The following is a 25,920-nucleotide window of genomic DNA, read 5'->3' on the forward strand; positions in this document are numbered from 1 at the left end:
TAAAGCGTCTCGATTCGTGGTTGTGCTTTGAAATCTCCGACCTTTTCTTTCTCCATTCGGGAATCGTACCAAACCCTACACGAAACAGAATTAGCCAAATTCCCTTGTACAAAGTTACATGATATACGTCGTTTGAGATTCAAATGGTCGGCCCAATAAGTGACGCTGGACTTGGGCTTTCTCGAAGAGAGATGACGTGTTATTATTAGTAAATCTACAATGAATCACTAAATTTGTTGGTGTTAATGTAAGTTAGAGACAAGCTGACACAAATAATTCAGACCTAGGTGTATGTGACCAAGGAGAACTTAACTGTGTGAAGGTTTAGTTAATATCGACGGACATGAAAACGACTGCAAATGATCCGGTTCTATATGACTTGACCATCCATCTTTGAACTTTAATTTCTGTTTTTATTAATTTTGTTTTCGTTCTGGCAATGCATTGAAGCTTATAATTCATATTTTAGGATCAGTATTTGAATGTTTGGTGCGTTCACAATGATTTATACGATCACAACCATATGTGTACATATCACTGGCAATATAAAAAAACGTTAGAGGGTCACACCTTTCCCAACGCCTTCCAAGACCTATGCGTAGGTCGAATCAAATCTTCTTCTTTTTTTATGTCAACGGTAGCATCAAAATTTTATCAAATTCACTGTGTACTTGATCAATCTTATCGAATGTTTTATTGAGTTGTATGTATGAATTTAATAGTATTAATCTAAACCTACTAATACGCACTTAGTAGTATAAATTTGCTAACATATATAAAATTATAAACTTATAAAATCATAATAGATACAAACATAATAATATTGAAAATGTAAAGAACTATTCTTCCGTGTATAATACATGCAGAACATCTTAGTTTTACGGTTACACTTCATATTCATTTTTTTATAATATATTCTACTATACTTGATCAGCATGGTAATGTCGCCCTCCCAATCTAACTTGTTTTCCCTTTTTCTCACCAAACCATGTATATGTTAAGATGAAAAGTTGAATAATTAGGTAAGAGTCTTCGACTTATATTAAGTTCAAAATATTTTTCCATCATATCAATTCTTTTAGTTACCAAATAATGTCCCCTAGCTTAGCTATTATTATTTCATGAATGTTGAGATCTATTATTCTTCTAAAAAGAATATATTCTAACACTGATTATTTTTCCTTATGTAGTACGTACATTACATGTCATGGTCCATCCTATCAGATCATCTTATAAATTATTAGAGAATTGCCGAACAACTTGAAATCTACTTTCGAAATATACGTACGTCGACATATGATTGTTAAAAATATAAATGTAACTGACATGATTCACATGAATACAATTCTCACGAAGAAAAATATATGACAGAAATTTAAACTGTGCTTAGATTGCATTACTCGTAATAAGATCCTATCTCAACAATGTTCAAGTGATGCTCGAAAACATATTTTAAAATTGGCCAAATGTTAACTTTGAATTAGTGGCATTGAATATTCAAAATTAATATGACTTTTATAGAGAAGATCTGATTACAAGAAAAAAAGATACAGAAAATATCTAAGAGAAAACTAAAAGTGTTCGAGAAAGATTTTGATAAAGATTCAACTAATGTTTATGGACGTGGTTTTACTATTCGAAGTTGTTGAGCCAATCTGAGATAAAACTTTATTTGACATCTATTTAATTTTATTTTTAAAATTTTCCATTCTCCACTAAAAACTTATCCGTAAGATCACATCCATACTTGAATACTTCAACACAAACACACCGAATTTAAAAGTTAGTGTAGAAGTATGTTCTTAAGGTCGAGTCATTGTCAATTTCAGACAAAATTATTTAACGTTGGTCGGATTCTTATTCTTTTTATAGTGGCCACCATAACACATCACCTAAGTCCTTTGACCTCAATGTCTATGTAGTTCAAATGAAATTATCGATTTCAAACACGAATAACATTTTAATAATTTTATTTTCTTGTAAAATATGAAATGCTTCACGGGTAAAGCCAATGCCACAAAACATCGGTAACTAAGAGTTTTTGAGATTATCAAATTTGTTCTTGTATAATTGCCGTTTATTAGATAATGATCTTGTGGTTATCATTGGTCTACTTAAGCCAAGTTTGGGGAGGATTGTGTCTAAATTGTGAAGTGTACGTATTAGAAGATATCTGAATTTCTTAGAACTAACAGTTTATAAAACATTACTTTCCTGTTTTGATAGTTGAGAGAAATATTCTCGACTCTAGTCTTTTTTGTCTTACAGTGAAATTCCAAATTTATCAATGTTTTTAATTAACATAACTTTATAGCCAGACTAGAAATGTTTCTATAGCCTGTGAAATACATATATATTCAACCCCATTTCATTTTCGTATAAACAAATTAAATTTTCAATAACAATATGTAATATTTGTACTGGGTTTCAATGTAATTAAGTAGATATGAAGAGATTATTGTACAAGTAGTATTTTTAGAAGAATAAAAAAAATCAAAGAGCAAAGGGTCAAGATCTAGATTGATGAAGCTGAAACCATAGTGGGATGTATAATTTCAAACACACAGATTTCAAGGAGAATGTTTTCTGTGGGTCCCACCTACTTTAATCTTTAGACTTGTGACTTGTCTCTCGTACTATTCCCTCCGTTCCTTGAAGTTTGATGTTCTAGTGTTTTGAATTTGTTCCACAAAGATTAATTTTGTAGATTTTTTTTTATTTTGAATCAATCGATTTTAATAAATCGTAGATTTCAAGATGTAATGATTAACTATTTCAGATTACTATTGGTTCATAGTTTATTAAAAAATATTTAATGAAAGTAAATAATTAAACAATAATTGTTTCTTAAAAAATGTGAAATCTTTAGAAAATCAATCTTCTAGGAAGTATTATTATTCTTCACACATCGAAAGCCAAAACACACTTCATTTCATTTCAAATTGTTTTCCGAACCAAAATTATATATATCCATGAGATGAACATTCTCCAAACTCACCCATGCCATATATAATAAGTACTGTATACAATAAAAATGCATCAATTTAATTAGGTACATTTCATTGTTATTGTAAACGAACACAATCAATTGTTTTTGGCCAGGAACGAATCCAATAATTTAAATTTAGATGGAGAAATCAAATGGAATATATATACAGTTTTATTTATTAATTGGGATGGTAGGGCTAAACCATCTTTAGCAATAAAGAATAAGTGTATTTAGTGAGGATCATGTGAAAGTCATCAGAGCCTACCTGTCTCTTTTAAAATTTTAATTTTTCTTAAATATTTATTAATATGTACCTGTTCTCTAACAAAATGACATCCATTTATTGTTTTACCAAAAAAGAAAAAACATACTATGGTGTTGAATATAATTTAGTTACACACTATTTATACAACATATTTCGCATTAATTTTTCCAATAATGTAAAATATTGGGGAAAGACATGAACAATAGAAGGAACATCAAAAGACCAACCAATGTATCATTTATAATCTGTGTTAGAGATAACAAAATTCAAAACAAATTAAAGTCATTCAATATGCATGCACCCCCGATAGTATCCTTAAATCCAAGTTAACAAAAAAAAAAAAAAAAAAAAAAAAAAAAACCCCACCAATAAGAAAATTCAAAGCGAAATTAAGAACATAATGATTAATTAAATAAATAGCAATAATTAACCATTAATTGGACTATCTTCATCAACCAAACCGAGAAATTAGCACCATGATCCTCCACTCAACATCCCAGTCCAATACCCACCAGACGTAGCAGCTGCATCACTACCACTTCCTCGCTTCTGATGTTCATTAATGTCGACATTAATTGTTGCTGATGAAGAAGAAACCGGCAATTTCAAATCCTCAAAAGGAAACAAGTGCCTTCCATTCACATCATCACCGCCTTCGCCACCTTCTTCACCTCCTTGAAACCCTCCATGAAACCCATTATTCTGATGATGATCTAATGAAAACCCTAGAAGTGTGGTGTTTGTGTTGCAAGGCTTGTAATGATCTTGCATTGAAAACCCTCCTGATGCTGGGTCTTGATTATGAACTGGAAATCCCATAAAGGAAGAATTTGATGAATTCCCGTTATTACTATTGTTTCTTATGAGATCCAGAGAAGAAGTAGCCATGGCAGAACATGAAGAAACAAGCAATGGATTGTTATTGTTGTTGCTCTTGTTAGTGTTGTTGCTGTTGTTGCCAATGTTATGGATGAGGTCAGTGAAGTTGGTCCTGATCATCCCATGTGGTGAAAAACCTAAATTGAGATCTTGTTGGGTCGTCTCGAGGAATTTAGGGTTTTGACCCGTCAAACCTTGTTGAGACATGCTCATGAGGTGATGGTGATGATCAGAGAGATGTTTCTTTGTAGCTGGTTGTGCTGAATCCGAGTGATTGTTGTTACTAATATCAGAAGAAGAAGAGTGAGATCTCTTGTTCTTTCTTGAGCCACCGCCAACAGGAATGTTCCTAAGCGAACCGCCTTCGGTCCAATACCTTCTACAACCTTTGCAGAAGTATCTTGGTTGCGTCAAACTATAATTGTTGTAGTAACAAAACTTTGTATTGGTTGAGTTACATCTCGGACAGTTTACAGCTTGGTCCTTTTCTGGCCTTGCCTTCCTCTCTCCACCCGCCGTAGATGGCTGCTGTGGTTGAAGCGGTTGCGGTTGCGGCTTTGGGCGTGTGTTTGTTACTATTTCTTCCAAGGGTTTCACTACAATCTCCTGATCATCAAAATCAAAAATACACCTCTTCCAACCATTAGCACAAAAACCTTTGCTCATAGACAAGTATATATATATAGGTAAAGACATAATTAACATATATGTACTGATTTGATTTATGAGAACATTTTAACAAAAAAAAAAAACATATGTACTGTCGATCAAAAAGTAATGGGTTTTCATCAAGACAAAAAAGTTTTGGATATTTGAGAAAAGCTTTAACTAAAAACATAAAAGAAAAAGCAAAGGGTAAAGTGAAAAAAAACATACATTTAATTAAAGGAGAATTAGATCCAAAAACTGTTGAAGAGAATTGAGTAACATCAAAACGAAGAGGATCCAAAAACATTAAACTCCAAGTTAAGACCAAGTATTGAGCCCAAGATGAATCAAATGATCTAATCTACATCAACACATACATATATTCAGGATATATAAATATGTAAATGTTTGTGTATAGTACCTGTGGCCATTGAGCCGTATCCATAGATGAACTTTCTCAGATCAGCCGAAACAAAACCTGATAATTCCTTTTCTTAATTAACTTCTCTATTTGGAAGAAAAAAGAGGGGTATTTTTTTGTTGTTGGATGAAGAGAAAGGGAATTTTGATGGCTGAGAAATCTTTTTTGAATGAGGAACTTCTTTGTATGCTTTGTCTCTGATCACATTTGCTTTATGGTAGAGAGAGAAAGAGAGAAAGAACAAATTGTATAATATAAGAGTATTAAAACATTCCGAGTGGGAATCTTTGTCGTACTTTAATAAACAAATACTTTAATACTCGTCCAATATAAATATAAGCATGTATGTATGGGCTTATATTTTACATATATACCACATCTATATGTATGACGGAAAAAAAAAAAAATTGCCATGGAACTCTCTACATTATTTAGAACTTAATGGAAGGATTACTTAGGTGGAATTCATAGGATTATATATGTAGCTGGACGCTGGTATGTTTATTTTAATTAAACAAATATGGTTTTTACTAGCTTAACTACAATATATGTATTATGTTTGAATCGAGTAATTGTCATTGGAAAATTATAGTTGAAATATATATATATGGATGTATATCAGATGATAACGCTGCATTTAAAAATCAATGCATTACCAAAAATCAAGTGGTTTATGAGATAAACATGACTAATTTTAAATTCTCATATTTTCGATTGTAATGATAAAAAAAGTTGTTAAAGGAAATCCTCACAATTTCGTCGCTAAACCTGTAAGAAAATATGATTTTTAAAAAAATAAAATCCTTTCTATATTCTAATATCGTAAGTTAACCAAAATTAAAATTCAGTTCGTGTTTTTGACCACTGAATTTTAATTCTAGCATATATAACATGATAGTAAGGATGTGAAAAAACATAAATTGTATCAACGCGTTAACTCCTAAAACAAGTTACATTTGTAAATCCTATTCGACAAGCAAAATATGGTTATGCTTTTGGAAATATTTTGACTTGTGTGTTATCTGATACAACATTAGCTTTCAGTTTCTAATTGTTTATTATATTTCGCTTTGTTGTTTTTCAGTTCAAGGAAACTTTCAAATTTGAAAATTCTGAGTCGGACTGAATTTTTGGTAACAAGTTAGGTATTTGATATTAAAGTCTTAACGTCCACAAGGATTTTCAATTGTGTTTAAATTTAAACTATACAGTATATAGTACATCAAAATTTCCTAGTTTGATTTCAATGCCTGACCTTAAAAGTAGATTGTTCTCTTCTTCTGTTTCAAAAGTCGACTGTTCTTTTCATAGTGAAATAACGGAAAGTGGGCTCTTTAACCAAATATTTCTTTATTATGGTTTTTAGAAAGTTATCAGGCAAAAATTTTGCGATAGTTTGGAGCAAAAAATATAACTAATATGTAGATATATAAGTATTTAGATTTTTTTTAATTCAATATATTGAAATTAAACTGTTTGATTATGTAATTAACCATTCATTGAGACAATTAGCCCTATATAAAAATCTACTTATTACATCTACCATTATATAGAATACTACTTTACAAGTATAACGCATCAACACTACTTGTATATGCTACATCATCAAATAATTGAAATGTAAAATCAATCAATACTTTACCTTTTCGAAGACAAATGCATAGTGATAGTTATGTCTTTTTTAAACTATCTTGTTAAAAGATTATCTTTAGAAATAATTATCCAATGACACAAAATTTTATCAGTTGTCCAAAAGCTATATAAAGTATAACTTTTTAAAATTATATTAGTACGGAGGAAATCAAATTCAAAGACCTAATAAGTTGACCACCCATTGACAGAATTGACCTCTTATATTCTCTCTTGTTTTGGTCGACCTATTATATTCTTAAATCAAATAACAACAAAATGATACATTTCATCTATGTTTAACATGTTTTTCTTGGGACATAGTCACACGTACAACGGTACAAGTATATAATGTGCAAATGTTAAGAAGAGAGGCCAAAGACGCCCTTAAAGGTCCACATGCACCAGATTAAAAAGCTCATCTGTCATTTCATAAAACTTTATCCGTATTTCACGTGTGACTTATTCCAATTAGGTTATGATTACCTGTATCGCACGAATTTAATTCTGATTTCATTTTAGACGGTCACGATCTATAGTCAGGATTTTAATCATAACGTTGTGGTGTGTTTGATTAGTCTGGCCCCCAGATTTAACATGACATATGTGTCATCGCCACGTGAGCTATCTTACTTGGTGTACAAAACAGCTCAGGAACACCTAATTTCTTTCACTCCACATGCCACGCTCCCTACCTATTTAGTCATCTTCTTATCACCAATGAATTGTTACCAAACACATATAATAACATTTCTCCACATTAATATCTAGCACAAACATTCGAATAAATCTTTATTCATTATATTTGGTTTTAAAAACTAAAATTTGAAATAGTACAATTTCATTATAAATCTCTTTGGTAAACTTTATTAGTCTTCATTTTCTTAAAGCAGTAATCATAGGAGACATATCAGAGACTGACATGTTGACAAGTGTCGTAATTTAAGTTGACTGAGTCGAATAATGAACGGTTATTACGGGTTGATGTGGCCGGTGAAATTAGGTCCCACGTTTGCTCATGCGCGTGCCTTCTCTGATAATTCTCGCCGAAGAAAAGGTCCATCGAATCTGGACCGTTGGATTTAGTGATGGGTCCGACGTAGTGCGTGGATAGCATCTTAGAAGTTGCGGTCCATGTCAGCGGGTGTGGACAAACCCGCACCATATTAACAACTTGCCTGCCATTCTCTTTGCACCTTATTAGCCACTTTACCAATAGTGTATGTTTTTTTTTCTCGAATACACTTTTGGAGTAGATAACAAATCTGATGCAACAGTTTGTTTCAGGTAAAAAGATTAGAATCAATGACTCAGATAGATTTTTTTTGTTCTTGATAACCCAGTATCCAGACGACACAGTGATCTGACTAGCCTACTGGGCCTAAGCCCGCGTCACAGGAATTTTTAAGCCTCCACTTAAGGGCCCCCTGATAAACTGGTGGTCTGGGGCGCCTGAGCAAGTCCGCAGGTAAATTCCCAGGTGGCCACAAGAGTGAGAGAGCGAAACTGCGTCTGGGGAGGATCGATCCCTGGCCTATACCAACAGGGCGATCCTTCCAACCAAACGAGAACCACTCGCCCACCACCATGTGGTTACTCAGATAGATTTACAGATGGATTTGATTCGTTTTCAACTGAACTTTGGTTTAAGAGTTTAAAAAGTAAAAGACTGTCGTAGAAAGTATGGTAAATATTTACGCTCAAGGCCTTTTAAGAGTTTGACTCCTTGGAGGGGTTAGTTGGCTGGTTTAGTGGGTTCGATGTTTGGATTAATTGATTGTTTCAATTTAGTTTTCATGTGTACTAGTGGGCTAACTTAAAACGGGTGATTTTATTGGGCTTCCTTCTTTTCAGCTTTAATAGAAACAGGCAACGTCTTTGATCCTTCCATTCATTTCATGCTAAAATATCGCGCATGTATAGATTACACCACAATTAAGTTGATATTAAACACCACCGTTTGAAATTTAAAAGATTGATGGCAGAAGATGAGCCCAAACACAACTTTTATGGTAGATACCATCTATAACTTTACGATGTACGGATACCCTACATGGACGACCAACCAATAAGCACTTAAGCAGCACTTACTATTACAGTATTACTAATCATCGCATCACTTGTAAATTGAGAAAAAAAAGAAAAAAAAGAAAGAAAGAAGAAGCTCGCATAAGGACTTCAGGGGCCTCAATAACATGTGGGCTTTTAATTTTATAATTAATGCCTTCACGAAATAAGATATAGGTCCATTAACAGCTATTATCCCGTAACTTTTCATAAACACTGTAGCTAAATTCTTGCTCTTGCTTAGGTAATATTTTATCACCGAATAACTTTTAATGTTGTAAGATTAATTTATCAATGTATAGCACGTGTGAACTGTTTGGTTTTACATGTTAGATTAACACTAAAGTGTTGTTCAAAACCCAAGAAAGCAAGTGCATTGTTCCTTTTTTAAGTTAAAAACCTCTCTTCTTTGAGCCAACCTTTCTCCTTTTCTTCTTTCATGTAATGATAAATATTCCGTAAGGACGGAGCAAGTTTGATGGCGCACGAGAGTTCTTTTTCAGAAGTGAAAACCCCTGGCGCATGTTAGTAGGGTCCCTTTGATAAAAAGAAAAAGAAAAGATAGAGAGTGAGAGACCCATGCTCAAAAGTATTATCATGCGCCATTTTATATGGTCCTAAGTCCCATCTCTAACCGATTCTCATCTATCTATCTTTTTCTCACCTTTTTCATATTATATGTTTTCGTTTTTTCCATCTTCATTGTAGATTTCTTATCCGTATTTTTTCTTCAATAGTGTCGATACACCATTTCTGTTATTTACTTGAAAATGAACATGTGTATTAAGTCAGAATATTAGTTCGGATTCATTTGGTTTTACATAAATTCACGAGTACAACATTTAAAAACATACAGACTTTCCTCTATTCTTCACGACTTATTATAGCTTTTAACTATTATTAAAGCAAAAAGGTTAACTACTCAATGCCAAGTGCAAACACATCATTAAAGAATTATCAACATCCAAATAGCATCACACACGTAATAATATTAAAACAGTGATAGAAATATCCCACATGGACATATGAATAGTCAATGTCAAAAAGATTATTTTGGAAAAGAAAAAAAAACGATAAGAGAGAGGGAGAGATCTCTCACAGATCAGTCCAAATGAGTTAATAATCACAAAATTATCAAACTTCCGAGCACTTTCGAAACTAATGATTGACATTTTGATTTCCCACTTCACTTTATTAATCTAATTTTAGTATAATAGTCCAAGTTGAACTCTTCAACATATGTACTTAAAGAAAACTATGAAAAAAAAAAACTTTATAATTAATTGTTCTCATATGTATAATATAACTTAAGTATAAACAAAGAATACAAAGTACATCCGCTTCGCATTCGCACTATAGAAATAGGATACTAATTGTATATATATCAACTAAACTTTATAATATATTTTCTCATCTACTAAAATTTAGTATTAACTTTTTTCCTAAGGGTGGGTATGTGAAGAAGATAAGATAATTACTTTTTTTTGTTTTTCTTTAGCTACAAGGGTCGAAACTGGCCTTGGAATGTTGAGCTACCAGAATCTCAGAAGCAGCCCATAATTTGGTAGCGTCGGATGAGTTGGATCCGAGTCCAGACGGCGTCGTTTCATTACAGTCCGTAAAATACTTTCCCGATACGTTCACCAGTCTTGGATTTGTTGCCACGTAACACGTCGTTGCTGCTGCCTAATCCCATGCCAAAAAAAAAAAGTAGCACATAAATCCAATAATCTTAAACAGGATTTCAAATAAAAAGAATAACTTATCCACCACAGATTATGTTATAAAGTATAAACTTTATAATTAAAGAAAATAACAACTAATTACTTGAGGGACGGTCTTAACGAGCTTGGAAGCCAGGAAGAAGACGAGATCTAAGTAGGTAAGACAAAAGAAAGTCATATAATTAGGAATCTTAATCATGATTATAGTTGAAGATAAACTAATATGCATGATAATGTAATGAGAAAAACTAAAATAAACCAACCTGTCAATAAACCTTCTCGGTCTCTTGTTAACCGGGTTCTAACAACTCCTGGGTGTACGCAATTTACCGTCACGTTGGCTTCAATTTTCTGCATATTTTTTTTCTTTACAATTAAATTCTATTTTTTATATACTAAACTTTAATCACTTTATTTTAATGACCCACATGATTGTCCTAAATCCTAACTATGGTCAATAGTCAAATAAACTTTCTAGTGTGTGACTTAACAAACACTTTCATAAAATTGGTTAGAATACAAATCTCCTAGTTATCTAGGTTTCTTGTTGTCCCCTTCCCATACCTTTCACCCTTTTATTTTACACTTAGAAAAATCAATAAATTTGACCATTAGGACACATTAATTTCTAACATAATGCTTCTGAGTTTTTTTGGGGAATAATTAACTTTTTGGGGAATAATTAAATGGATGCAAGTAAATAAGAGAGATAGAGGGTGGAGAGAAAGAGACCTGGAGTCTAGAAGAGAGCTCCTTGGTATGCAAAACGTTGGCAAGCTTCGAGAGAGCATACGCACGTGTCGCATCGAATTGACTAATCGATCAAAACCAAACAAAAAAGAAGAAGAAAGATTTACTACATTTCCAAAGGTCAAAACTTTTTACTTCTCTTTCCCATTTATTACCCTCCTATCGAGTTCCTGTCACTTATCAATCAAAACATTAACAACTACGCAGCTTTTTGCATTAGGTGAAAAAGTAAATTCCTCGACAAAGTTTTATATTTCTAGGCTTCTAGCTATTAGGTTCTTATATGTGAATTGTAGATATGGTACAGTATTTACTCTTCTGATTTGGAGTTTTGATGTCTAGGAAACACAATTAAGTATGGAATGGAACATTTATGCCTCGTGACTCAACCACAAAAACAAAAAGATAACTTACCACTTGGGTTGTGAAATCAGCCGGAGATATTCGATCAAGTCACCGGAAAACCAGCCGTGAATACCCGACGTAACGTTAACGATCCGTCCTTGAACTCCTGTTTCCTCTGCCGTTTGAATCATCTTCTTTAGCAAAAGATTTGTCAAGAGAAAATGGCCTGATAATTATGAATTGATTAATACTCCATTAAGAAGGCTATCAACCAAAAAAAATATTATATAGGGTAATTAAGATCTGTCATAGACAAGGGAATCGAATAATTAAGAAAATAGTTGTATACCTAGGTAATTAGTGGCAAATGTCATCTCGATCCCGTCTTCGGATATTGCATGTTCATGTGCTAACTTGCCTGCGTTGTTTCTGATTCGAAAAATTGTATTAAAAAACAAATCATCACATGAGATAATATTTAAAACAAATCACATTCAAAGAAAACAAAATTAAGAACTAAGATTATGTTCTGTTCACATAATTCCCTATGTGTGTAAGAATACATATACAATTTTATACATGCATATCGATTATTTTGATTATTAGGGATAAGATTAAAGACTTACATGAGAAGATTAAGAGGAAGATCAAGAGACTCGAAATCGGCGACGAAGTTTCGTACGGAGGCGATGGAACTGAGATCAAGCTCCATAACGACGATCTCTGTCTCCGGAAACTCAGAGACGATTCTCTCCTTCGCTTCCTCCGCCGCTTTCACGTTCCTCGCCGGGAAAATCAACCTCGCTCCTCGTTTCGCCAACACTCTCGCCGTCTCTGCTCCGATCCCCGACGTCGCACCTATCACCAAATCAACATCGAGTTAGAATCTCCCGACGTTTCGTTTCACCGGAAAAAGAAAAAACAACTCACCGGTGATTATCACTGTGACGGAACGAAGGTCGCAGTTCTCGGTAACCTCTTCGGCGGTAGATTTAGAGCCGAAGCCGCTAGCACCGGCGGCGCCGAGAAGGTATTTTCCAGTCTCAATCATCGGAGTTTGTTCTGTTACCGGCGACTGTTATGTGAGTGAAGAGTCTTTCTCTTTCCGAATAAATATGAAAAAAATTAAAGCCACAAAAATAAAACAGAAGAAGAAGAAGGAAGAAAACAAATAAGAAGGAACGTAATTGCCGTTTTCGGTTAGAAGGGTATAATGGTAAATTAAAGTATTATTATCAGAAAAACTGTGTTTCTCTTGTCAAGTTTTTGTAGGCAACGCCGCCTGGCTAATGAGAAGAAATAGTAATTTGTTATTTATAGTCAACCTTTTATTGATGAGGTAAATAAAAGTTGATACAAAATTATTCATTCTTTTTTTTTTTTTTTTTTTTTTTTTTTTTTTTTTTTTTTTTTTTAAAATTATTCATTCTTGTACTCTCTTCTTGTTTAAAATCATTTCCTAGTGGTAGGTCTAGTTGAATATAATAGTTTTATACTATATTATGATATTATTTGTCAACAATATTAATTCTTGTTTTAAAAACCTACAAGAGAGCTTTAGCAAAAGATGCTGCATTACGATGAAGCAGAAAATACTGCGAAAACAATGCATACAAAAGTCACAAGTTTATCTAAAATAATGGAGTACTATTAAATTTAATCTTTACGAGATTACATGTTGATAAAGAATGATTTTTTTTTTATTATGGACAAATTTAAGGTGATTCAAGAATGGAAACTCAATTTCAAAATAAGTTTTCCAAAAATAACTAAATGCTTCCTTTGACCTTTGTCAAGTTCTTGTAAGCAACAAGAGTTTACCTTTTTTACATTTTTGATATATAAAGGTGATATAAATAATTAAACAAATAATGGAAAAAAATCTAAACTATTCAACACAAATTAAAAACATATCAATGGTGTAACGGGAAACAAATCATCAACTTTTGGTATGGGTTGAATTGTTATTATCAATATTTAGAGAGCTATCATGTGCCTTTTGGTAATTATCACTTTTTTAAAAAAAAAATATGTGACTCATTGGATTGATGAATAATTTATGAAGCTATTTTGGTCAAACCTAGTTAATTACTCAGTATTTAAACTAACTAACAGCTGTCAGCTTTTGATTGGAGCTTAAAATATACATTAGTTCCTATATTTGAATTTTTAACTAACGTACTCAATACTAGTAGTATGAGTTTATTAACCTTGTTTTTGTACAGCAAAACAATTGAGTGGAATCAGATCAAAAATGGAAAACGATTGTCGTCGAATGCAAGATATTAACGGTCAAACGGCCTAAGGTTTGACTACTTATAGGGGACAATTATACAATCGTGACGTATTAGTTGTAAACTTGGTGTCACTCATTAACTCGTTATTCTATCCTCATTTACTAATCCTAAATTAAACAAATTATTTGTATTTCCTATATCAATCTCGGAATAAACGCCGGTCTTGGGACTACCGGCGACGATAGTTTTAAAAATCGAAATTAAGAAATAATGAAACAATTTAAAGAAAATTGGTCAGAAAATCTGTACATATTAAAAAGTAATGCCCTTTTTTACGTACATATTAATGCTCAAAGTGTGTCTAAAAAGTATAGACTTAAAATGTTACGTAAAGTAAAGAAACGGTTAAAAAGTATTCAAACGGTGAAGTTCAGTAAGTTTCCATTGAATTCAGTTCAAATCCATATATTTAAGCCTAGACTTATGCGGATAAAGACTAAAGAGATGATTAGAAAATTAATGATATTTGTAACTATGGAGACAGCGAGTAGTTAAAGCAGTAAACGTGACAACGGCAAGAGAGGCAATGTGGATGAATGAGGAAGTAATTAGTCTCGTAGAAGCGTTATTAAAGAAGAATCTTGTGAGAAGGTTTACGCACGTGAGGTTTACACACTGCGTGCTGGATCGCTTCTCCTCTCCCTTGGAACACGGTCATCTACTTTTTTTATTTTAATTTGTTTACTAATTAGTTTGGTTATTATTTGTTAATGATCAATTATTTTTCAATAATTCAGTCTCCGTAACATCCATTAATACCGTTTTGTAAGTCATCTTGTAATAGGTTTTGTTGTTATATTATAACATTCAGCCAATGATTATATATATATATATATATATATGCTTGAAATTTCGTTGAATATAAGGCTCACATGCACCTTTCACGAATGAACGTATTTTACTTGAGAAAAAAATTATATATTCAAATATCAATAAGACAGAGTTTCCAAGTAGGAAATGAATAAAAATATCTGTTAAATTGTAGAGGAATGAATGAGATGAATATATTTCTTTCACTTTATCCCATATTAATTCACATGTAGTTTATATCCCAAACTCCAAAAAAAAAAATCTCATTCTTTTTACAATCTTCGAACACATTCAAAAACCATGTAGTTTATGCGAAGCCTTCTTTAGAGCATGATTAACAATGGTATCTTAAAAATGGTTCTTAGAAGTATTAAAGTAATAATATGACATGTGGTTGGTTCTTAAGGTTAGTTTTGGATCTTAGCTAAACCACTTTTCTTAGTTTTGGGTTTTAACTAAACCACATTTCTTACTTAAGAACTCTTTAAGATACCCTTATTAATGGTGGTCGTATCTCTCTTGTTTGGCACATCTGAGAGCTTCATGTGTGTTCCCTTTCATACATATAACATAGTAACAAACGACAATAGATGATTGGGGATGCAAAGCTTCTCTCCTTCCTTACCTTTTTCGTATTGTCCTTGTTGTGTCTTGAGTACAAGATTCCAGCTCATTGTCACGTTTGTAGCTCGATTGCGCTTATCCAAAAGTGAGTTTAAGTGAATATTGAACTCTTACTCTCCATCAGTGTTTTCTTACCCACTTTTTTTTTTCCGGAGATAATGTGTTAAAATGTACTCTTTTTGATCTAGTGTCTTCGAGTACTCTAGTTTTGTCAGAGACTTTTCTCTATAAAGAACTTGCTTCAGTCCAGTGACCTAATTTTGGATCAGACTATGAATTTTGTTATTTCACCTGACAGTACTATCTAGGCCTGAGCAAAATACCTGGAACCGAATATCCGAACCGAAAAACTCGAAAAATACCCGAACCGAACCCGAACCCGATTTTTAAAAATACCCGAATGGGTCCTAACCTCCTACCCGAAAAAAACCGAACCTAACCCGAACCGAATCCAATACCCGAATGTACCAAATACAAATATACACCTAAAAATATTAGTTATATTTATATTTATAATACTCAAAATACCTAAAATTACAATCATAAATCCGAATATATTAGGTATTTTTGAGTAATTCGGATACATTTGGATATATTTGGTTAAAAAGTAACTAATGATGTAGTTTTTTTTTGGGTAATTTTAGTATTTTTAGAATTTTTGGTTATATTTGGGTAAAGAGTAACCAATGTATTTTCGAGAAATCGGGTATTTCGGTTAGATTTGGGTATATATGTGTTAAAAATCCGAACCCGACCCGAACCCGAACCCGAAAATATTTCGGGTATTTTTGGTTATTTTCGGGTATTTTGCTTTTTTTATTAAAATACTCGAACCGACCCGAACCCGAACCAAACCCGAACCGAATTTTTAGAATACCCGAATGAGTCTTGACCCCCTACCCGAATAGACCCGATACCCAAAAAAAAAGAACCGAACCCGAATGGGTATCCGAATGGCCAGGCCTAGTACTGTCGATGGACTATGAATTCTAAATGACAAAAGTTATGTGGCTCACATAATTACAAACCACACTTATGAAAAAAAATAAACAATCAACAGTATCGCCTCATCAACAGGACAACATGGTAATGTTAAAGAGCATATCAACTATGGCCAAAGGCAAATCTGTCCAAAAAAGATTGAAAACGTTACTTTCTTAACCACTTAAACTAAAAAGTAAAAAACCACTTTCGGTTTAAAACAAAGGGAAAAATTGGAAATATAGAGATAATGAAAATTCAGCTTTTTGGAGCACTTGTATTGGCTAGCCAACGAAACTGGGGACCCTTTTTCATTTTCCACATACGTATACGTCTTCCTCGGATATATTAATACTTCTTTTTTTCTTTGTGAAGGTCGATTAACAATATTTTTTGGGTTAAAGTTAACATTTATTACGTAAATGAAATATAACATGAAGTCATCTCTGCCTTATTTACTTTTTGTTAATACTCGTCTCCGCATTTTATTTTCGGAAAATTGGTTATTGAGAATGCTTTCGATCGTCACTTTCAACATTTAACCCAAAGTACGTCTTTAGAATCATGATGATGTTGATATATAATTATATATACTTTTAAATACGTAGTTATCGAAATAGTTATCAATATGACAATATTCTACCGAATTTGAAAGTACATATTATATTTCTGTAATGAATATTCTTTTCTGGCTTGTTATGCGTTTCTCTTTCGTTATAATTAGAAAAAGGTAAAGTTCCTCATCATAACGAATGGAATGGCGTCTTCCTTATCAAGCGAAAAGGTGTCATGGGACAATTTGTGGCTTCCATATATCAATCATATAACACAAAGCTGACAGAAGATAAGTATATTAATTAGTATAGTAGGAAATGAAAAAAAAAACATTAAGAAATCTACTTTCGTACATAGTCCTCATTAATATCCATAGAGAGAACATATGTTACGTACGTTCACACTTACATGTGTTCTTATGTTAGTGATTTGGTTAACTACTTGAGCTTTAAATCTTTAATATAAACTAATTTTCATAATATCCATAAACTAATTTTCATAACATCGTACATTACAAGACTCATTTCTACCCGGTGAGGAAAGGAAACAGCTAAATTGCAAATGTTCAACACCTAAAGGTACTCATGGTCCAGCTCCTACTTTCATCGAACATTGGTATTTCACCGAAGAAAATAATAAAATCATTTTGGTAATTGACTTTCTAACACAAAAATGGATGACTGAAATGAAAAATAATAATCAATTACTCAAAACCTTTTTTTTTCAATTGTGTTTCGCTGTTACATTTATAATAGTCAAGTAAATAAACATGTATTATGGTTTCCAAAATGTAAGGAAAATGATCATCAAAAGAATGCACTCAGCATAAAAAAAAGAAAAAGAAAGAATGCAGCATGGTAATGTGAAACAGAAAACGAAACAATTTTAATCGAACAGTCCATATTTTATTGCAAACGGTTTTTTTTTTTTGTTTTGTTCAACTATTGCAAATGGTTATAGAATAAAGTTATGTAAAACATTTTTAAGTTTGACTAATGAGAAAATGCACATGGGGTTTTGGGAAACGATATGAATTTTGAACAGCAGCAAACCAATCCCAAGTTGGACGGAAGATTCTCTATGCATCATCCCTTGGCATAATTTAAACTATTAACCATTATTTTCCACCCTATTTGTATTTTTAAATATAATTGAAAAGTCTATAATTAAGGTTTTAATATCATTTCAACTTGTGTTTCTGATTCTAAACAATTGTTTAAGTCCATCTAATATCCCCTGTTTTTATCCAACAACCGACTATTTTTAAAATAACTCAAAATCATGTTTAAAAATATTGAGTTTTCTTAACCAACGAAAAATTAATACACATATTTAATTTTTATCTCAGTAAGAATCATAAAACAAAAAAATATATATATAAGAATTAAATCTAATGTGTCAAAAAATTTTTAAATCAAGTTGATATAGTCTAGTTCATCAATAAGCTAGTAGGTTCACAGTTTTTTTTTTAAAATTGTTGATACATAATACAAAGTAATATGAAAAATAAGAAATAAGCAAAAATTGTAATATTGATGACTAAAATGTTTGTTCTTCAAGGCATACTAGGTGGTTTTAAAAAGGGGGACTACTAAACTTTCTTTAGTAGTTTTAAAATTAGTAACATGTAATGCCAACACAAATCTGAACGTACTACAATACTAGATAATAACTAACAGATATAACAAAAGGTTTGTTTTTATAATGAAAAGAAGTTTAATTATAACCCCATTAAACAAGCTGCAATTTTTCTATTATGATTCGTCTGGTACAAATCTGATTCATCCAAGTGGAGATTCTGTTTATGATCACCTTTTCCAACTTATATAAACCTTTTCTAACTTAAAAGAATTAAACTACTGATTAAACGAAAATCATAGACTAAATAGAAATATTTTTGCCAACTATATTTGAATAATAATCCACTTTTTGATCACTCATTAGTCACTAATCACTTATTTAAGTAGCTTCTATGAATAATTCAGCTTCCACTCACCCATTTCAAGCCAACAACTCTAATAACACCAAATTGAGTGTTATATTCCACAGTTTTAATGTGAATTTCTTTTGTTTATTAGTATGTGAACATGGCTTTCGCTGGGTAAGCCGATTTGTCTTGGTCCTAACTGCAACTTAGCATTCCCCATTGAAGGAGATTTGAATTTCACCAATCTTTGATCGATTTATACTATCATGTTTTTTTTTTTTTTTTCCGACCCATAATGTTGATGATTCACTGAGTTTCAATTTTTTTTGCTGGAGCGACAATTAGTTTGTTATACAAATTTTTTAACCATATTTCCAACCTACTATGAATTATATGCTGTTAGAACTTAGAGTGATATCAAGACCAAACATTATTCAACACTTTTTACTTAATATGGATAAATTGTGGAATTATACAATACAAATGCTTAGATGCGATCAAAACTGGGATGATTTTTTTTATAATGTAAAGATATTTTAAAATGAAAAGAAGAGGACAACTTCTTCAATGATTGCCACTCTTTTGCTCGGCCCGCCCTTACACCAAATTAAGAGTTTTGCAAATAGAAAACTATACACATTTTGATTTTTTATTTAATAGATATAAACTTTAATTTTTTCAAACAATTTATATGTGAGTGTAAACTGAAATTTCAATAATTTATTATATATTTTTGTTATTACCTTTTTAAAATCTCTTAGATCTATTGGCTTATCTTTTGGCTTTTTAGGCTTTCTTTTTTTTTTAATTTTTTTTTTAGATAACCTTTTGATTTGTATTTTTATTAAGTAATAGATTTGCAATATAAAAATCTCTAATTATCTTAGACATACAAGTTGCAAATCTCTTTCGTTGTTAATAATATACTACATAATATTTGGTTTGTTATTTAGTTTTTATTTTGAATATTAAATTGTAATATTGGAGGAAAGAAATTTGATATCTTTATAAATTTACTATTTGCGACACGAAAAGGGAAGTTAGTCTGCCCATCATTCAAAGAATCTATCAAGTGGTTTAGGCAGAGAAGAGATTACGACTTAAAGTAGAGATCTTAAAGCTTTTTGTCATCTTTCTTTCTGTTTTTTTTTTCATCTTATTCACAAGTCTTAACCAACTGAATCCACCGGTCTTTCCATGTACCATTTAGATGCTTATTATATTAACTATATTTACATATATAATATTTGACCATAAAACATTTGAAACTTTAGCTAAAACGTTATGACAGAAATCCCCAAGTGATTATCAACTAAGATAAAATTTACCATTATCATCAAGTTTTTTGTAAAATAAAATGGCTAATTCCTTTATTTAACGTTTAATAAGAATTAGTAAATCTAGGGTTCAATGTTGAGGTGAGAGGGCCATCCAAATTCCTCCAAGAATGCTAATATAACCCCATTTGACCATCCGAATCCAGTCTGCATTTATTTGGAACATAAAAAAATGAAGTCAACATTACTAGAAACTTCTGTTTGTTCAATTTAGACCCCTAAAACTCATGAAATCAAAAGAAAATTGAAGAAGAAATGTTTACCTGTGGCATATATTCTCCACCACCACCATATTCACCAAGCTCTGTAACTTTGAGCTTCTCATGGATAGTCCCACTTTTCTTGTAAACAAGATAGTTGCTTTTGATCCATCTCCTTGCAATATCCTCTGCAATCTTTTTAGCTTCCTTTGAACTCGATCTCGCCAGCCCTGTAACGATCATCTCTTGTTGCGGTGCCCATCCATTCGGAGAATCCCTGTTCCAATGTAACCAAATCTTAAGATACAAGATGCTTTATCTAGTAATTTCAAGATTCAAAATGAAACTTGAACCATTTACCATTGTTGTCCCGAGTTTGTCAAAGAGGTTAGGATTCCAGCGGGAGCAATGAGCCCTGAGTTTTTAAGAGCTTTCACGACTTTCTTGACAAGAACTTCATCTACATGTTACAAGATAAAACGTTCATATTCATTATTCAACATATAAAGTGTACATGTACAAGTAGAGATAGTTTACCTGAATTGAAGGAATTAATCCAGATTGGAGCAAAGTTCGATGCAAAAACATTGGTGTTCTGGTTCTCAGCTTTCCATGTCTCAGGCTCCTGAAGACACAAACACGCTTTCAAATACTTCTCATCAAGAATATACTATTGGAAATCTCCGAAATTGTAATTATGGTTTCTGTAACTTACATCACCATTCGATGAAAGCCAGTAATCTAGCCATTGTCCTGCTTTCCCATTCCAAAACACAGCTTCAAACGCTTTCTCTCTCGCTTTTGACGCTTTCAAAAAACGGCCTGAACCGTTTTTATCCCCGGAAATCTTCATCATGAATGCTATATCGAGTTCCATCTACGGTAAACAGAAAACATCCATCGCTTAATAGTGCATATTTACATAATATATATATGTAAGAACCGTGATCAAAAAAGATTTATGATCAAGAAAATTGGAGACCTTGAGAAGAAAAACATTTAGATCAACAGGTACAACTGATGTAGTAGCCATCGTTGTGAAGTTAGGAGGATCCCTGCATTATTATTTTGAGAGTAAGTATAAGTGACAGTAGTAACATTAACTATACTTGATTACTTTGTTAACTAATTGAACCTCATCCATCGCGTGCTGAAATCGCATCCTGATTCAGCAGCCGTGGCTATATCTCGATGGAACCGTTGTTTCTCTAACATAGTCGAGAACCCTGAAGCGGATTCTTCATCCTGTGGTACACATAGAGAGAGAGAGAGTCAACATTTTTCTCACAATAACATTACAAAACATGTTTGCAAATAGACAAGAGACATACGAAAACAGAGGATTCAGGCCTTGGCATGTTCCACATAGCATAATAACGGCTTAAAACATGATCATAACCATTAGCATCTCGAATAACCACTTTATGTTTTCCTACAAAGAAGATAACACAACTAAAGTTAAATCTAAGAATTAAACCAAGCTAGTGTAACTAAACTATCTAACTAAATAACTCACCTGAGTTCCAAAACTTGTACTCTTTGAGAAGTACAGGGATTGCTTTCCTCACAAGTTCTTCATCTTTGGTTACATTATAAATCTCATAGACCATTGAGCTCAACAAAGGTGGTTGGCTTATAACAATAAAAACATATAAAAGTACATAAACATTTTATTTTCTCAGTTATCTCAAATAACAGAAGGAGAATATGTGGTACCTTCTGTTAGTGTAATAAGCTCTAGCACCGTTCAAAGCGTAACCATAAGTCTCCACAAGTGACATCAGATTCGTCACTAAACCTTTGGCGGTAGTGAACATTTTACTCGTCATAAGTCCTCTGCATGTGCAAAAAGCACATATTACAAAAGCACACGTGAGCTTGTGTTGCGTAGTCGACACGTAATATCGAAAGGAGAGCAAATCAATTTAAAAAACAAAAACAAATCATCAAATGACTTACTTGATGACCCAATAAGAATCCCAGTAATAAACTTCTCTGAATCTCGAACCGGGAATAATAACCGGTTCCGGCAACGGCAGAAGCGTGTGCCGGTCATGAGACTCTATTACTGAGTCAGAGACTCTGCAGCTCAGGTTCCTCCAGAGGCCGTGTACCTCACGCGCCCATTCTCTGACTTGTTCGTTCTCCACGTTGGAGAGGAAGCCGGAGGGATCTGAGAAGAAATCCACTGGTTCGTGGTGCAGCAGATCCTCTCCTGCGCCGTCGAAGTATTCCTTGACGAACTTTTCAAGCTTCTCCACTGGCACTGACTGGTCATGATGTGACTCGCTCGTGAGATCGTTGAAGGCTGATTCAATGGTGGAGAGATTGTAGGGACGTTTGAGAGATAGATCAATGTAGGATTTGGGATCAGGGATTTGTTTTTTAGGGTATGATCGAAGTGCCGTGAGCTGGACCCGCTGGAGGAAAGTGACGAGTGCAGTTGTTGCAACCACAGGACCTGAGTCCGTGTCTGTGTCCGAGGCCACCATGGAAGTAGTCAAAGAGAAACAGAGGAAGAAGAAGAAGAAGAAGAACAGAGGAGTGAAACGTTGCTGCTTAAGGTATATAAAGGAAGGAAGAGAGATTAAGAAATTGAATGGAGAAGAGGATAAGAAGAGTTTATGTGTATGCGTGGAGATTAGTAGATTAGGGTTGTTATGTTTGTGTGATTTCATTGCCAAATGTTTGAATTTGACTAGGGTTCTTTGAATAACGTATACCAAAAAAAGGAAAGAGTGTGAAGATAATTGGCAAATGGTGACTATTAAAACCTTTGGCTGACTCAGATGGTTCATTCTGATTGGTTGTCTCAAGATGAGAACTACAACTAGATTTATATTTTTTTGGGATTTGGGGACCTCTCTTTCTTTCCTATGAAAGATCCAGTTTCCAAAGAGGTCAATTTCAACACGAACCTATCAGAAAACAAAATTTTCTCAAACTAGAACGTCACTTTAATAAAGCAGCAAAAATCAAAACCCGTTGTTTCAAGAAGTAATCACGGGGATAAAGTGACACGCTTCATAGTGTACTAAAATCTCTTACACAAAGTTGTTTAGTGGGCTTAATGATTAAATATAGAGTTTATAGTAGAAACATACACATCGTAAGAGGTTTTCCTTACTTTTTTTCTAAATTAATAGAAGAAACATGCCGAACAAGTAACAAATAGTACAACTATTTTGTTTGTCTTAATGAAAAATAAATGATGAAACTGGGAGAACGTGATTGCGTGCTGCTTTTTTTTTTTTTAAAGTTTAAGATGACCTTTTTGTTCCCTAAAACTTTAAAACAGATAATACTACGCACCCAACACATAAAGCCAAGATATATCAAAGAGACAGAGATATTATGTGATTGTTGAGTCAACAAATTGCTTCTTCAGCAATTGGAACGACGGTCTAAGCCATAAAGGAGATGTAATTCAAGAAACTCAAAGAACCCAAAACTTTTTCTAGAAACCAAGTGAGAATATGGTCATATTATACATTATACATGACAAAGATGTTTAAACAAAATTTTCTCTAAATGGAAGAGTTGGAATCACATTTTATGTGACAAAGATGTTTAAACAAGATTGTATGTACCCTGCCAAGAAAACAAATTGGGAAGTTTGGATCAAACACGACATTTACTCAGTCTGAAGCATTGTCATTGAATCCTTTTAACCAAACTAATGGCCACTGCCCACTGGTTTTGTCAGCAGGGACAACATGATCAAATAATCATATATGGCGAATTTGAAACTATGAAATCTAAAGTGACTAGAATCTCTGACACAATGACAAAATAAAACACGAATCTAACGTGTTCCGGTTCTAATAGTTGAACACAAAGATTGGAAAATGAAATGAAAAAGGTAAATCGAGAAAAATTGATCACAAAAAAAAAAAAAAAAAAAAACTTCAAATGATGTCTACCAAATTTTGTTCTTGATATTTGTCAATTTCAATGCATAAAAAGATTATTCATTCAAACACAAGTAAAGTCAGATACATGCAGAACAACCAAATTATTCAGAGATACATTCAAATCAAGAAATTACAAATCCACACCAATCGATTAGCAAAAGAAGAAACACGAGGGATTAAAAATTATAATTTACCCGAGGTTAAAAACAGAGCTAAACGGTGTCGTTTGGATGAGGAGCGGCGGAGAGAGCCAGAGGACGGTGATGGGACTCGTCGTCGTCGTCGTCGTCTTCATCATCATGAGAGGTGGAGAGATTGACGCAGGCGCAACGTTCGAGGGAGGTGAAGAAAGCGGAGATGACGGTGGCGCTGATCCAGCTCGCGGCGTGGTCGATCTTCTCCATGGAAGTCGTCGTGCTAACGTTGGAGGTGATGCTGATGCTTTTGTCCATGGCTTCACGATCTGATTAGGGTTTCAGAAGACGACCAAGAAAAGAAGATCGTGGGATGGATCAATCTCTTACAAGAATAACAAATTGGGGGATTTTTAAAAATATATTTCTGTCGATTTTGTTAAAATTCATATATATATATTTAGAAAGATGATTAATTTCAAAATAGCGTATCTGGTGTAGTGGTATCATAGTACCCTCCCACGGTACTGACCAGGGTTCGATTCCCTGGATGCGCAGACAATTTATATTTTATGCAGAAGGGCATTATTTAATGCTACCAAGACTTTTTTTTTTGTAAGGAAAGCTGAAAAGCATAAACTGATGAAGTTGAAAACTTTGTTCCCACCATGAGTTAAAATTTCAGACGGTGCATATTTAAAATTTCAGAAGATGATACACTTATAATCTTTATCTATGAATAATCATTGTCATCATTCATACTTCTTCTACTTATTTGTCTTGTATATCATCACCCAAACGACTCTTGGAATAATCGGTAATTGCATTGGTGTAGCTCTCATTTTAACTCCAACGTAAGTATGCAAACCGAATATTTATTTTTTGCCAAATCCTTTAAAAATAATTTAACAAAATGTTTTTAAATCAAAGAACACGCTATATATGTTACTTCAAATGAAAAAGGTATCCAAAGAAATTTGAGTTAAACGTTTTGTTTAAAGTTTATATATATATATATATATATAACAAAGATTAGTTTTCTTAATTCATTCAAAATTTGGAGATATAGTAAATCTGTTTAATTTTTTATAGACCAATATTCGTTAAGATTATGAAGGCCAAAAGGACCATAGCGGAGATTTCATCAATATCATATCTTGTGGCTCTCATGAGCAGCTTGATATAGTTTCTCTATGGGCTTCCATCGTTTCATCCATTTAGCACAATTCTTCTTTTTTGAATGGTTTTGGAACCACCATCCAAACCATCTTCCTCCTCATATTCATTAGCATGACCAATAGCTCGAAAGATCGTTTTATAATTAATTAATTATTGTTGTGTATGGAGTTGAGGTTTTGGTTGTGACATCGCCAACGACTTCACGGCCTTAAATTTTGTTCAATCATTTGGCCATGAGAATATTG

General features: G+C 32.9%; 4 protein-coding genes and 1 non-coding gene across 5 annotated transcripts; 1 reads left to right on the plus strand and 4 right to left on the minus strand.

Annotated features, from left to right (window-relative positions):
* Positions 1-3,463: 3,463 nt before the first annotated feature.
* Positions 3,464-5,515, minus strand: LOC9305813 (dof zinc finger protein DOF4.6). The gene is made up of 2 exons (XM_002869696.2): positions 5,203-5,515; positions 3,464-4,739 (listed from the first exon to the last, which is right to left on the minus strand). The coding sequence occupies exons 1-2, from the start codon at positions 5,224-5,226 to the stop codon at positions 3,723-3,725; spliced, it is 1,041 nt and encodes a 346-aa protein (XP_002869742.1). The 5' UTR covers positions 5,227-5,515; the 3' UTR covers positions 3,464-3,722.
* Positions 5,516-10,156: 4,641 nt separating this feature from the next.
* LOC9305814 (short-chain dehydrogenase TIC 32, chloroplastic) lies at positions 10,157-12,999 on the minus strand. Its single transcript, XM_021017949.1, has 8 exons — positions 12,648-12,999; positions 12,344-12,575; positions 12,067-12,146; positions 11,787-11,943; positions 11,355-11,436; positions 10,886-10,973; positions 10,726-10,772; positions 10,157-10,584 (listed from the first exon to the last, which is right to left on the minus strand). Exons 1-8 carry the CDS (start codon positions 12,766-12,768, stop codon positions 10,393-10,395), a joined length of 999 nt encoding a protein of 332 aa, XP_020873608.1. The 5' UTR covers positions 12,769-12,999; the 3' UTR covers positions 10,157-10,392.
* A 7,112-nt stretch (positions 13,000-20,111) lies between these two features.
* Positions 20,112-23,653, minus strand: LOC9305815 (trehalase). Its single transcript, XM_002869698.2, has 11 exons — positions 22,408-23,653; positions 22,165-22,284; positions 21,965-22,080; positions 21,780-21,880; positions 21,584-21,693; positions 21,431-21,503; positions 21,164-21,325; positions 20,986-21,073; positions 20,809-20,908; positions 20,512-20,725; positions 20,112-20,395 (listed from the first exon to the last, which is right to left on the minus strand). Exons 1-11 carry the CDS (start codon positions 23,244-23,246, stop codon positions 20,312-20,314), a joined length of 2,007 nt encoding a protein of 668 aa, XP_002869744.2. The 5' UTR covers positions 23,247-23,653; the 3' UTR covers positions 20,112-20,311.
* Positions 23,654-24,397: 744 nt separating this feature from the next.
* Positions 24,398-24,900, minus strand: LOC110226417. The gene has a single exon (XM_021018178.1). The coding sequence runs from the start codon at positions 24,812-24,814 to the stop codon at positions 24,575-24,577; it is 240 nt and encodes a 79-aa protein (XP_020873837.1). The 5' UTR covers positions 24,815-24,900; the 3' UTR covers positions 24,398-24,574.
* Positions 24,901-24,982: 82 nt separating this feature from the next.
* On the plus strand, positions 24,983-25,053 carry TRNAG-CCC. The gene has a single exon. It is a non-coding gene; the product is annotated as a tRNA-Gly (tRNA).
* The last annotated feature ends 867 nt before the right edge of the window (positions 25,054-25,920 follow it).

This window comes from Arabidopsis lyrata (assembly GCF_000004255.2).
Source record: "Arabidopsis lyrata subsp. lyrata unplaced genomic scaffold ARALYscaffold_7, whole genome shotgun sequence".
Taxonomy (NCBI): domain Eukaryota; kingdom Viridiplantae; phylum Streptophyta; class Magnoliopsida; order Brassicales; family Brassicaceae; genus Arabidopsis; species Arabidopsis lyrata.

What these genes read in the sequence shown, in the direction of transcription:
- LOC110226417 (XM_021018178.1), bottom strand. Translation starts at nt 24,814, where the DNA reads ATGGACAAAAGCATCAGCATCACCTCCAACGTTAGCACGACGACTTCC.
- LOC9305813 (XM_002869696.2), bottom strand. Translation starts at nt 5,226, where the DNA reads ATGGATACGGCTCAATGGCCACAG. An exon ending in ATACGGCTCAATGGCCACAG is followed by an intron (nt 4,740 to 5,202) that starts GTACTATACACA and finishes TTTGATGATCAG; the next exon opens with GAGATTGTAGTGAAACCCTT.
- LOC9305814 (XM_021017949.1), bottom strand. Translation starts at nt 12,768, where the DNA reads ATGATTGAGACTGGAAAATACCTTCTCGGCGCCGCCGGTGCTAGCGGC. An exon ending in CTTCCTCTTAATCTTCTCAT is followed by an intron (nt 12,147 to 12,343) that starts GTAAGTCTTTAA and finishes TTTTCGAATCAG; the next exon opens with AAACAACGCAGGCAAGTTAG. An exon ending in AGCTCTCTTCTAGACTCCAG is followed by an intron (nt 10,974 to 11,354) that starts GTCTCTTTCTCT and finishes AAAAATATGCAG; the next exon opens with AAAATTGAAGCCAACGTGAC.
- LOC9305815 (XM_002869698.2), bottom strand. Translation starts at nt 23,246, where the DNA reads ATGAACCATCTGAGTCAGCCAAAGGTTTTAATAGTCACCATTTGCCAA. An exon ending in GATTCTTATTGGGTCATCAA is followed by an intron (nt 22,285 to 22,407) that starts GTAAGTCATTTG and finishes TTGCACATGCAG; the next exon opens with AGGACTTATGACGAGTAAAA. An exon ending in GTACAAGTTTTGGAACTCAG is followed by an intron (nt 21,881 to 21,964) that starts GTGAGTTATTTA and finishes TCTTCTTTGTAG; the next exon opens with GAAAACATAAAGTGGTTATT.